The 12171-nt window shown below is 47.9% G+C and overlaps 7 protein-coding genes across 7 annotated transcripts; 2 read left to right on the top strand and 5 right to left on the bottom strand.

The window, feature by feature from the left end:
- Window positions 1-263: 263 nt before the first annotated feature.
- N7479_001851 (telomere maintenance SDE2 family protein) lies at window positions 264-1175 on the bottom strand (the record flags this gene model as incomplete). Its single annotated transcript, XM_057249548.1, has 1 exon — window positions 264-1175. The coding sequence occupies one exon, from the start codon at window positions 1173-1175 to the stop codon at window positions 264-266; it is 912 nt and encodes a 303-aa protein (XP_057113980.1).
- Window positions 1176-1274: 99 nt separating this feature from the next.
- On the top strand, window positions 1275-2268 carry N7479_001850 (40S ribosomal protein eS10; the record flags this gene model as incomplete). Its single annotated transcript, XM_057249547.1, has 5 exons — window positions 1275-1349; window positions 1549-1568; window positions 1624-1673; window positions 1773-1933; window positions 1990-2268. 5 exons carry the CDS (start codon window positions 1275-1277, stop codon window positions 2266-2268), a joined length of 585 nt encoding a protein of 194 aa, XP_057113979.1.
- A 401-nt stretch (window positions 2269-2669) lies between these two features.
- On the bottom strand, window positions 2670-4172 carry N7479_001849 (M20 family metallo-hydrolase; the record flags this gene model as incomplete). The annotated part of the gene is made up of 3 exons (XM_057249546.1): window positions 2670-3609; window positions 3670-3984; window positions 4057-4172. The coding sequence occupies 3 exons, from the start codon at window positions 4170-4172 to the stop codon at window positions 2670-2672; spliced, it is 1371 nt and encodes a 456-aa protein (XP_057113978.1).
- A 725-nt stretch (window positions 4173-4897) lies between these two features.
- On the bottom strand, window positions 4898-5582 carry N7479_001848 (uncharacterized protein; the record flags this gene model as incomplete). Its single annotated transcript, XM_057249545.1, has 3 exons — window positions 4898-5133; window positions 5185-5281; window positions 5355-5582. The coding sequence occupies 3 exons, from the start codon at window positions 5580-5582 to the stop codon at window positions 4898-4900; spliced, it is 561 nt and encodes a 186-aa protein (XP_057113977.1).
- Window positions 5583-7948: 2366 nt separating this feature from the next.
- Window positions 7949-8716, bottom strand: N7479_001847 (uncharacterized protein; the record flags this gene model as incomplete). The annotated part of the gene is made up of 3 exons (XM_057249544.1): window positions 7949-8328; window positions 8380-8473; window positions 8615-8716. 3 exons carry the CDS (start codon window positions 8714-8716, stop codon window positions 7949-7951), a joined length of 576 nt encoding a protein of 191 aa, XP_057113976.1.
- A 916-nt stretch (window positions 8717-9632) lies between these two features.
- On the top strand, window positions 9633-9964 carry N7479_001846 (uncharacterized protein; the record flags this gene model as incomplete). Its single annotated transcript, XM_057249543.1, has 2 exons — window positions 9633-9857; window positions 9920-9964. The coding sequence occupies 2 exons, from the start codon at window positions 9633-9635 to the stop codon at window positions 9962-9964; spliced, it is 270 nt and encodes an 89-aa protein (XP_057113975.1).
- A 1281-nt stretch (window positions 9965-11245) lies between these two features.
- N7479_001845 (uncharacterized protein) lies at window positions 11246-11937 on the bottom strand (the record flags this gene model as incomplete). The annotated part of the gene is made up of 3 exons (XM_057249542.1): window positions 11246-11484; window positions 11535-11645; window positions 11712-11937. The coding sequence occupies 3 exons, from the start codon at window positions 11935-11937 to the stop codon at window positions 11246-11248; spliced, it is 576 nt and encodes a 191-aa protein (XP_057113974.1).
- Between the last annotated feature and the right edge of the window lie 234 nt (window positions 11938-12171).

Genomic DNA, 12171 nt, shown 5'->3' with positions numbered 1-12171 from the left:
GCCCGCCGTACTCCTCCGTACAAGTACATACATAGTAGCCAATGTCGCGTAACAAGAATTGTTCATTATTTTACGCATTAGTAGACGAGATAAAGAGGCTAGAACTACTGGTAGTAGATAGCCTTTTTATTAAACACTCCAATCAGAAACTGAAATTATTGACACAGAACGCGCTGAAACACATGTGCGCTAGAGAATCCCTGAAAGTAATAGAAAAAGAACGCCGTCGTGAACCATAGACGAATTTTGGTTATTGTAGAATATCAAGCACGTGCCTTTCCCTTTCCCTTGCCAGATTCAACTATCTCATCATCGGAGTCACTCATGAACTCGTCATCCTCATCATCAAAACCAATGAACTTCCGGGGTGCAGCCTTTTGAGGCACAGAGGGCCCAGCGGCAGCATTGGATGAATTTCCATTTTCTTCGCTCTCTTCGTCTTCGCTGGATGAAGTATCCTCCTCACTGCCCTCGTCGCTGGCGCTGGTACTGGATCCACCCAGGATTGCGTCGCGAAGATTGTCTGTCCATTCGCCATCCTTCATAGCCTGTAGAACTGCCTCACGGGCCCTTTCGCTCATTTCTTCCCTGTCTTCCATCCACTGTCCATCCACCATCTGCCTGCCGGTGCCATTCTTCAATTCATCTTGGCGCTTTTCGGCCATATCTACCACGGCCTGCCATCGGCGTTGGCGTTCCTCTTTTTCTTTCTTGTCCATCTCCGGCTTGACAGCGAGGTATTCCGCGAGCGCCTTTGCCTCGTTGACAGTGCGCAGCCGGCGGCCATCAAGGTTGCGACTAGAGCCATTGTTGTCGCCTTGATTGCGCTTGCGCTTGCTGGACATGCGGCCACCAGCGGCACGCAGTTGGGAGCCGAAACCACCCTTTCCACCACAGGTGGGGGCAGTCAGGCGCAGCGGGAGAAGTGTAGAGGTAAAGACGCCATCGCGGGTCGGGAGGAGAGATTGGATAGATTCTGAGGTTGCTGTGAGGTGTTTGTTATTTGTTGTAGTAAGGATGAGCGACTGAAAAGAGAGTGATGACGGGAGATATGAAGCGATCTTGGCCGTTAAGTCTGATGTGCTTGCTGTCGATGGCAAGGTGAATGAAAGTGTCGCCGGCAGCGACAGTCCCGGAAAGGACGACAACAGGACGTTGACATTTGAAGAAGCCATATTTCGTATGTCTTAGAAACAGTTCCCGAGAAAATAGTAGGAGCGTGTGGCTGGCGAGTGTTATGTTTGTTATAGGAAGAAAGTATTACTGTTTCAAAGATGGAAGATGTTGCGATAAGATTGAGGATCAGTCGCCGCAGCTATGATGACTCATCACTAGGGTTAGTCAGCAGCGTAAGGGTACCTTTCACGTGACATACCACATCATTCTAATTGGCAGTTTATCATGTGATTTGAACCACAAATTGATTAGGGTGCTAACCCTACACCCAATTCGGACGGTCGCACTTTTCTCGCAGCGAAGCTCCACTCTTCATCCATCATTTAAATCAACCATTATTTCCGGGCGTTGTCAAAGCGATTCCCCGACTAGCACCAGGAACTCGCGACAATGTACGTATACCCATTTCTGCAATTCATTCCGACAGATTCACTAACAATGGCGCAGGCTTATCCCCAAAGACGACCGCAAGAAGATCCACGAGTACCTCTTCCGTGGTATGTAACGAGAACCCTCGTCGACGTCCCTGCGACCCTGCGACACCGCGACACTGCGCTCGTGTCACGTATGTACAGATTCACTAACCTTTACTCTAGAGGGAGTGCTCGTGGCCAAGAAGGATTTCAACCTTCCCAAGCACGGTGACATTGACACCAAGAACCTCTATGTCATCAAGGCCCTCCAGTCCCTGGACTCCCGCGGCTTTGTCAAGACTCAGTTCTCGTGGCAGTACTACTACTACACCCTCACCCCCGAGGTACGATTCATGCACATCTAACACGTCGACATGTCCGAATACTAATTGAATAACAGGGTCTGGACTACCTCCGTGAGTGGCTCCACCTCCCCGCTGAGGTTGTCCCCGCCACCCACATCAAGCAGCAGCGTTCCCACGCTCCCCCCCGCGGCATGATGGGCGGTGAGGAGCAGCGCGGTGAGCGTCGCGGTCCCCGTGAGGGTGGCCGTGGTGGCCGCGAGGGTGGTTACCGCCGTCGCGAGGAGGGTGGAAAGGAGGGCGGTCCCCCCGGCGAGTTCGCTCCCTCTTTCCGTGGTGGCTTCGGCCGTGGCCGCGGTGCCGCTCCCCAGGAGTAAATGCTGAAAGGCATTGGTGTCCTGTCAACCACTTCTTGGTCTTTCTAGAGTCTTGATGGTGTACCTGAATTTGGCTGCCGGACTAGAGATTTCTTGAAACGGGCCTTACCCTCGGTACACCAAATCTCGTTCCAGCTTCACTGGGACTTGTGGGGATACAGGAAACAATAAAATAAGAAAATTATGTTTCCACTTCTTTCATGATGTAGTTTGATATTGATTGATGTAGGTATGTTGATTCGATGGTAATTCATGACTAAGGTGAAATCGGTTTATTCGTAAACCTCGTGTAGATCTTCAAGCTTTTTTGGCTGGCTAGTCAATTTGTCTGTATACGAAGATATTTACACGTTCCAATCTATGTACAGGGCCTTTCTGTCAGGCTACAATGAGTATTCGCCTTACAAGAATCTCTTCCGGTCATAGCGGACTACAGCCTGCAAAATGACAGATGCTCCAGTGGCGCAATCATCGGCAGTGGAGAACTCCTCAGGGTGATGACTGAGACCATCCTTGCATGGGATAAAGATCATGCTCGTTGGGACACGCTTGGAGGTGAAGACACTGTCATGGCCAGCACCACTCATAATGGTCCGCACAAGTGACTTTGTATCCGTAACAGAAGCGTCTGCGACAACAGCTTCGGCTGACTGCTGCACGCAATCAATGCAGTCTTCATGGAACTTGACAGCAGGCGAGTCGAAGTCAAGAGTCCACTCGACGCGGCAAGGCTTACCAATACCAGCACCCTCAACGGCAGCAATAGCATCAAAATCAGCGCGCAGCTGCTTTTCGACTTCGATAACTAGCTCTGTCTCGGGCCCACGGATGTCCAAGCTAAAGCTCACCTCTCCAGGAACTGTGTTCACACTACCGGGCTTTGCTTCGACAATGCCAACACTGGCTAGACAACCCTTCGAAGCCGCCACTTCGCGTGCGCGCACCATCATTTGGGCGAATGCATACAGGGCGTCTGCTCGATGTTCAAACGCGGTGGTTCCTGTGTGTGTATCTCGACCGATGACGTTGAGACGGAACCATCTGTAGGCCTGCACAGCTGTCACAACTCCAACTCGCTGGTTTGCCGACACCAGGTATGGGCCTTGCTCAATGTGAACCTCGAAGTGGGCGGCCATAGGCGTCGATTTGTATGAGCATGGGACATCACCCAAGTAACCAATCTTCTGTAGGGCGCTCTTCATGGTCTCTGGTGCTGATGCCGCTGTCGGCAGCGATGCTACCGTTGGCACTTCTTTGAGATTATGCGCATGCGCCAATGGAATACACTCAGCCCATACACCACTTGAGATCATGCTGATCGGGAATCGGGCGCCCTCCTCGCTGGAAACGATTAGCGGTATTCCTTTTTTTTTTTTTCAAGATTGGAAGTTGGGATCGTACTTGGTCCAGTCGACAACCCCAACTCCACCCTCCGTCTCCAGACCCATGTCATTCATAGTCTTGATGACTTCAATACCTGCCAATACACCCAGGATACCATCGTAACGCCCACCAGTCGGTTGTGTATCAAGATGACTTCCAATGAATGTGGCAGGTACATCCGCCCTCCGACCAGGACGAACAGCAAAGATATTACCCATCTCGTCCACAGTGACTTTGCACTTGAGGTCCTTCATGGTCTGAGTGAACCAATCACGGACACCCTTATCATCCTCTGAAAGCGCTAGACGCTGCATGCCGGTATCTGTAGGTCCACTATCAGGTCGCGGGGGCTTTTGTTAGCGATCGTTCTCTAGCGACCTTGGAAAGTATTGTTTTGTAGCTTACTTTCCCCATCTGATTCCAGAACCCCATTGACACGAGTGGTGAAGGTCATTGGCCAGGCGTTCCTTGTTAGCTCTGAGTGCAGAGACCTCGATCTCGGAGAGCTCCGTTGTCAACATAGCTTGTATTCGTGATGAAGAAAAGGTTCGAGTATGGTATAAAAAGCCAGGCTTGGCAGTTCGAAGACAGGTTCTTGGGAGAGTACGGAAAAAGTGAGAACAAGTCATAATGCAGCGTGCTATCGCTTTATAAAAGAAAGCTGGAGCGTTTGGAGTATGACCTTTGATAAGAAGTGGAGTGGGCGGACAAAAGTCCGCGATAGTCTGCGATAGTCCCCGGTTTACTTTCCCCGCAATATGGAGACATCGTCTTCTTCTCCAATCAACACACTTATTCTTTTGGGGTGACACATGTGTACTTCTAATTTTGATGCATCTTTTGTTGGGGAAATACTCGTAAATCTCACATATATTTGAATTGCCAGTATATTGTGGACCGTATACCCCGTCTCAGTCTGCTTTCTACCCGTTGAAGTATACAAGTATAGTGACCCCATGCTTGTTGGAGTCACCATCTTCGGTGTTGGGGTCAATCAGAACTCCATTCTTGGAATTAATCAGTTGCATCAAATGTTCAGGCAAAGCTACTATGGGATGGACGCAACTAGGAAAACATATGTGCACATAGTACCTAACTTGAAGGCGTACATACTTTATATAAAAGGTTATGTACATTTGTCTTGATTTCAGGCTTATCTCTGTGAGAAATTCCTACAATTGATTGAATGTATGAGCTGGGGCTATACTAAAGATAGCTACCCGTAGTGACATAGGGGCGCCTCTACTCAGTGGGATGTCTTGCTTCGAATGACAAGATCCACGTTAGCTGCCGGGCCCAAAACCATCTCCACATCGCCATCTCCCATCTCAAGATCGTCGTCTTCCATCTCTTGATCTTCAGCATTGGATGTGGTATCCTTCTCAAGGTGGGTGGGGTGGGTGGGGTGGGTGTCAGAAAGGAGGGAGGTGCTTGCAGCTGCGGGTGTCAGAGGGGCTTGCTCAGCAGCTCTCTTAGCAGCTTCTATTATCTGTTAGTATTGGATTCTACATCAGCGTCTGTAGCGATACATACTTTTTGCCTTTTTAGCCCGTTTCTTGCCTGGACGGTGTTGATTGCGCTTGCGCTTGGGTGGCAGGGTAGGGTCGCGCACCGGGGGAGGCGGGGGAGGCTATCATATACCCGAATATGGTAAGTCTAAGCCTCTAGGATAACTGCCACGAGAGATGGAATGGTCTACTTACGATCTCAATGCCCGCCTTGCGGAGACGGCGACGCTCCTTGCGCTGGTTCTTGTACTCCTGTGTCTTTCGCCTGTCATAGTATGCCTGGGAGTGCTTCCTCTTGTTCCTTTTCTTCTTCTGCGCGGGGCGCTCGGCTGCGTCCTCAATGGGCTCGACCTTGTCGGTCATGGCAATATCCTCAACGGCCTTGTCGGCCTCGTTGCGCTTCTCAGTGGTGTTTCCAGGCATGTTTGATAGAATTATGATAGGTAGGATGAAAGCGGAGATAAAAGTTGTGGAAGGAAGTGGGAGAGAAGTGAGGAGGGAGTGAGGAGGGAGTGAGGAGGAAGCGAGAGAGGAGTGAGGAGGGAGTGAGAGGGGGAGTGAGAGGAAAAACTGTCTACTCGCAAGGACTGGTTGATGATACGTGTGAGCAGCCTGTCTAGCCCAATGTGCTGTTTAATTTTACTATCCGGTCAATCCCAAACTACATAGAGAATTAACCAAATGTGTGTTTGTGTCACAATCGAAGGGACCAATGCTGCGCATGTAAAATATATAGATAGATAAAATATGAGGATGGGTCTTTTTGAGCGGGCTACAAAAGGGCTTCCTGTTTAAGAGTCCAACATGCTTTCCCCCTAGGCGGGAGGAAGAACTCCAACCAGACTGACTCGAAGTAAACACATAGATATGGGAATGGTTCCTTACCATATCATCAAGCCATATTCTGGCTCCCCATATATTGAAGACAAATATCACACCTCGACAAATATCACACCTCAGACAAATAAATTGACATGTGATCGATAGGTCCCAAGTCACGTTTATAGACGGTACGATACGACAGCATAGGCTCCATTTGTTTATAGAGAAACTGCGAGGAGCATTGAGCAAGGCATAGCTAGACAGATTTCTATGTAGATGTGTAGTGGAGTATGAGAACAGAATTTGGATTGTTGAAAAAAATAGGAGCTAAGACTACGAAAATCTGATATTTAATCTTTGGTCAAATATCACTATGAAATTAGAAGCAGTTAGCAAACCTAGTGGTCTGGAGGCAGAAAGAATAATGTGACGCCTTTAGTAACGTATCTATACACTCGAAGTTACACGACTTCCTATGGCCTTCCTTATATAACTTGCGAGTTTACTTTCTATCTGATTGTTACACTTCTAGATATCTCTCACTTTAGACATCTCACTCTAGTGAGTATGTAAGTAATAAGGAATGGTCCATTTATTATATAGTGACATACAGACGCTCAATAAAATAGCAGTAAGACAGCAGATACCTACAATTTGTATGCAAACCCTATACAAAATTAAGTCACTTTTGTCCCATACACTAGATCAAACAAATTGATAATTTAATTCTGGTTTACACCTATTAATCTGCCTTCTTCTATCCCGTTTATCCACCGATTTCTCTATCAATTTCATCGTTAACACCGTTAATATGGCCTCCCTAGGCCTCAAATACCTGCTTTCTGACTCGGATTCCGGGCCAGAGATCGTCACCGAGTCTCCACCGGTGGTACCAAGCCAGTACAGCCAGCCAATCACCGATCCACCCAGCGAGATCCCTCTGGATTCGAATACGTACTTACGCAGGAACGAGGACAAGGATGAGGTCGGGAACCGGACGCGGAGCGAGTACACCTATCACTGAGGGCGCTGGGGAGAGCAATACTACCGAGACCGGAGGACGGGGATATAGTCGTGGTCGAGGACGTAGACGTGGAGGAAAACGCGCGTGGAGCATTGCCTGAGAAGTACATAATCAATTTGCAGAGTAGGTCAATGCAGTGACCAATGAAATAGACGATTTTTTCTGATCAAAATGCTGGGCTTTTTACTACTTACAGAATTACTATGGTGATGGCAGAATATATGGCAGTATAGAATAGAGCGGCAGAATATATGGCAGAATCATTGGCTGCACCAAATTAGGAAGGCGGTACATAAAAACCAGGCAGGTGGCCGTATCAATCCCCTATATCTATATGGAGTACTACTTCACTTTCTGTTACAATTTTATAAAATTTTATTTTATATAAACACATCTGAAAGCCGCATTTTTACGTGTATTTCAGTAGGATATCTCTATGTAATTAATTTTACCTCTGTATTAGGGACCGCGTTTTCTAGGTCTATCGGGATTAGAGACCTGATACCCTTGCTAATCGTGCAACTGGTATACAGCGCTCTCGCGGTGTATGGGCCTAATTTTGTCCGAGGCATCCATTTGACCTTTGGATGACTAAAATACTGCACGGCAATATTATCCAATGAGAGAGTTAAGTTCCGATGGCATACTTAGTCACGTCGATCATCATGTGGGTACCCGTGCCCTAAGTTGATCTGCATCCCGGGACTGTGAAATGAAATGCATCTACAAAGTACAGCTTATAGTAGTATAGGAGTACCCCCACTATCTATACCCCAGATATCTATATAGCTAAGGCTTCCAAATGTTACTTTAGTCATAACGGAATACGGACGAATAAATGAATGAGAACAGCAAAGAAAGATGTATTAGGGACTGATCCCCTTAATGGGGATGTATGAGGTAACCCTATCTCCCACAACAAAGAAAGAGAGACACTCATTGTTCAGTCAAAGAGCCCCTCGGATGGCCAGTCCAAGGGGCCCTCGAGCTCATCAAACAGACCCAAAGGGTCCACGGGGTCCCAGACCTGTTCATCTCCAGGCTCGGTGACTTCCTTGTGAGAAGAGGAAGGCTTGTTGATGGTGGGTGCACGAGCGGGAGAAGGAGAGGGCGCAGCAACAGACGGAGACACAGCAGCGGGCAATGCCACAGTTGCGGGCAACAAAGGAGGAGAGGTGGGAGCAGGGGGAGAGGGCCGAGCAGCGGGCGAGGGGCAAGCAGTGGACGAGGAGGAGGCAGCCGGCGACGAGACAGCAGCGGGGTCCAAATCAGCGGGGGCGGCAGTAGTGGAGGAAGACTCAGCGGCAGCAGCAGCTTCTGCCTCTTTTAGGTCATTAGTATTCACTCAGCGTCAAGTCTTAGTAAGGGACACACTTCTCTTCTTGGCCCTTTTCTTGCCGGGCCGGCGCTGATTACGTTTCCGCTTGGGAGGCAGATCGGGGGGCCGGACTCCCTGCACAACAGGCGGCTATATTAATCCAAATGTTAATTCAGGTCAAATTATACGTAGCAAACGTAGGCAAGGTAAGGGAAGATATCAAGCATCCCGAAAACTGGAAACAGCAAAGAGACTCGACAAGTTGAGACTAAAGGAGACACGAGTACTTACGACATCAATTCCTTGGTCCCTCAACATGCGGCGGAAGCTGGGGTTCCGCTTCTTCTTTGTAATTGGGGTTTCCCCTGGCGGCGAAGGAGGAGGTTGTTCCATATTTTTGATTATGGAATGGCGGTTGAAATTGACAAAAAGATGGGAAGATAGAGGAGAAGAAAAGAGAAAGAGAAATTCTCTACGCGTGGGAAGTTTTAAATTATGAGCAGCTTCCTCGTTGGGGACCTGTTGACTATGTACACGTGTGGGAGACTCTTCATGTGACTGACGCCTGTCTTTCCAATTAAGGGCCGTTTGTATCCCACAGAGACCACCCAGCTATCGCTTCAGCTGCAAGTCATAGTCCACAAGAACAAGAATAGCCGACTGCTTATGCGGACTCTGTCCTTGACGACTTGAATATATCTAGAGGAAGATAATGTTTAGGACGTTATATGTAAATGATGCTTCTGGACCTTCTGTTTGGATGTATATCAAGTTGATATAAAATAGAAATTTAGCAGATGACTGTTCTATGTATAATCTTTAGTTTGAAGCATCCGTCTACCTTGAATATTGGGTGCTGTAGTCTCTATAGCTCTCTGCTATCGTTTTAAACCATCAATCTCAACTCTCACCTCAACATACGTATGTTGTTTGCTTGCTTTCTACCCATTCTCGTGGTCTGGCATCCCAACTCAGAGAAACAGGATTTTCTCTGCAGATATTATCAGATGCCATCATACGTAGGTAGGAGAGAACACGCTGCCAACTAAAGAAAGTTTATCCTCATGTTTGTATCTATCTATATATCTTACGTGTATAGCATAGGGCTCCCCGATTGTGACGCGCATATTGTTGATTTCCAAGTAGTTTAGGAGGATCAACCGTTCCTTGCAAGTGGACAATTTTTTATCTCCCTCTTCTCCCACTTCTCTCACTTCCGTCTCCCTTATCTTTCTCCCACTTCCTCCCAAAAATTCCATCTCCACTTTCAATACCAGCTATTAAGGTTCTATCAAGTCAGGTCCCTGAAATGACTGGAAACTTCACTGAGAAGGACAGCGAGGCCAAAAAGGCCGTTAAAGATACTGCCATGACCAACGAGGTTGAGCACACCGAGGACGCAGCCGAGGGCCCCGCGCAGAAGAAGAAAAAGAAGAGAAGGCACTCTGAGGCATACTATGACCAGCGAAACACACAAGATAACAAGGATCAGCGCAAGGAGTGTAGTCGTCTCCGAAAGGACAGCATTGAGGCCGTAAGTAGACCATTCCATCTCTCGCGATATTTATCTTGGAGGCTCATGCTAACGATATTTAGGTATGTAATAGCCTCCCCCGCGTGCGATGTCCAACTACCAAATAGAAGCCGCTGCCGAAGCCGTCAAGGTAGCCTCCCAGCAAGTCTCAGAGCTCCCCTCAGATGAAACACCCTCCTCCTCGCCGCCACCAATACCCATCCCACAGATCTCGAAGAGAATATCAAGTCCAATGATAAGAATGAAGGCATACGCAAGGATAATTTCGAGATTGGTTTGGGCTCGGCCACCATGAATCTTGTCTTTCGGGGCGAGATATCCGGTCGAGTACACATTGATGGAGGCTCTCTCAACCACCACGGCTTTCCATCCCTAGTATCGACTCAGCCCATGCGTTTAATCAAATTTAGTACTTCTCAAAAGCGTCTGTCTATCAATTGTTTCTGCTCAAAGTCTAGTTATCTAGCGAGTCTACTGTGTGGCCGCGTGATCAGTCCTAGAGCTTGTTCCAGATATCTTAACTCTTTGTGTCGTCCCTCGGCTATCTATACACTAAAAAGTGATACATAAATTACACACTCACTAGAGTGAGAGGGATCTGAAGTGAGAGGGATCTAGGAGTGTAAATATCAGACAGGAAGTAAATTGAGTTGTATAAGAGAGTCCATAGGCTGCGAGTGGAGAGTCATAAAGAATTATCTATTAAGTATCTACCACTATTACTTTTGCCTCGAAAATGAATGCAAAAGCGGGAAAAGGACTGAAAGGTGAGAAAGGAAGGGGAAGGAAAAAAAAGAGGGACAAACCCAGCCTCAAGAGTGCGAAGTTCTTGGCAGCGACTCGCGGTCCTCGGGATTCGAACCCATGCTTGCGACCTAGAGAGGTAGTCTAGAGCGGGTATGGCTCATTGTCGAGTTACCAACTAGGCCACTGGGTTTCGCTGAATATTGATAAGATGACTGTGGTATTTAGCCAGTCCCCATAACCTGCCTGTTTTGTCCTAGGCAGCGATTACAATAGTATTTTGCTTCTCACTTCTTCCTTTGATGATGCCGTACAGAATGCAATCATGGTCTAGAAATTATAATACACCAAAGAACATACATGTGTAGTTTATTTCCGTCGGGGTTGACCAACACCTCGTGTTCTGTTCATGAAAACAAGATATATTTGTGAGATCTTCCTCAGTAGTTCCCATGATAGAGAGCTATAAACGTGTGAATAACGGCCTCTCACCGTGCCATACTGAAGATTTACCAAGAATAACTAGCCTTTGAACAGAGAGGATGAATAGTAGATAGCTGTTGTAAAAGAATTCGAAACTTGATTGAAATCTGAGGCTACTATGCTCAAGGTAGCGAGCTGTGGTGACATGGGTTAGCCTCCACTTAGCAGGAGGTCTTTTCCCGAAGGACGAGATTCATGATGACCGCCGGGCCTAGATCCATCTCAACATCATCATTATCATTCTCCATATCGGCATCTTCCATATCCTCATCTTCAGTCTGAGATACGATGCGCGTCTCAAGATCCTTGGGCTGAGTGTCGGAGGTGGGGGAGGTGCTTGCAGCTGCGGGTGTCTCCGGGGCTTCCTCGGCCTCCTTCTTGGCGGCTTCTGCGGCAGCTTCTATTAGCCGTTAGTATTAGGTTTGGCATCAACATTCTCTCAACACATACTCTTTGCCTTGTTGGCCCTTCTACGACCGGGGCGCCGGTACGGCCGCTTGGCCTTTGGAGGGAGGGCAGGGTCTCGCACGCGGCGAGGGGGGGGGGGGGGGGGGGGGGTGGCTATCATATACGCGAATATTGTTAGTCTAAACTTTCAAGATAACTGCCATAAGAGATGGAATGTACTTACAACTTCAATTCCTGCCTCGCGGAGACGACGGCGCTCCTGGCGCTGGTCTTTGTATTCCTGCGTTCTCCTCCGGGCATAGTAGGCCTGCGAGTGTTTCTTCTTCTTCTTCTGTTGCACAGGACCCTTGGCTCCGTCCTCAGTGGGCTTGACTTCATCGGTCATGGCGGTATCTTCAATGGCCTTGTTGGCCTGATTGCCCTTGTCAGCGATGTTTTCATTCATCTTGTGAATTTGATTTGATGGAATAATGATGTTTAAGATGAGAGTAAGATGAAGGTTGTGAAAGGCGAGAAAGAAGTGAGAGGAGAACTTGTCTACTGGGAGCAACCCGTCTCGCTCAATTTGCTGTCTAAATTTGCTACCCCGTCACGCTCAACTAGAAAATCAACATACTCGTCATGAGCAAAGAGCCCAACTTGACATGTAAATGATATAAATAAATATAGATATAAGGAC

The sequence above is a fragment of the Penicillium vulpinum genome (assembly GCF_028829585.1).
Source record: "Penicillium vulpinum strain IBT 29486 chromosome Unknown utg000001l_segment0_segment0, whole genome shotgun sequence".
In the NCBI taxonomy this organism is placed as follows: Eukaryota; Fungi; Ascomycota; class Eurotiomycetes; order Eurotiales; family Aspergillaceae; genus Penicillium; species Penicillium vulpinum.
Note: the sequence above shows the minus strand (reverse complement) of the source record. Positions and strands in the feature narration are given on the sequence as shown.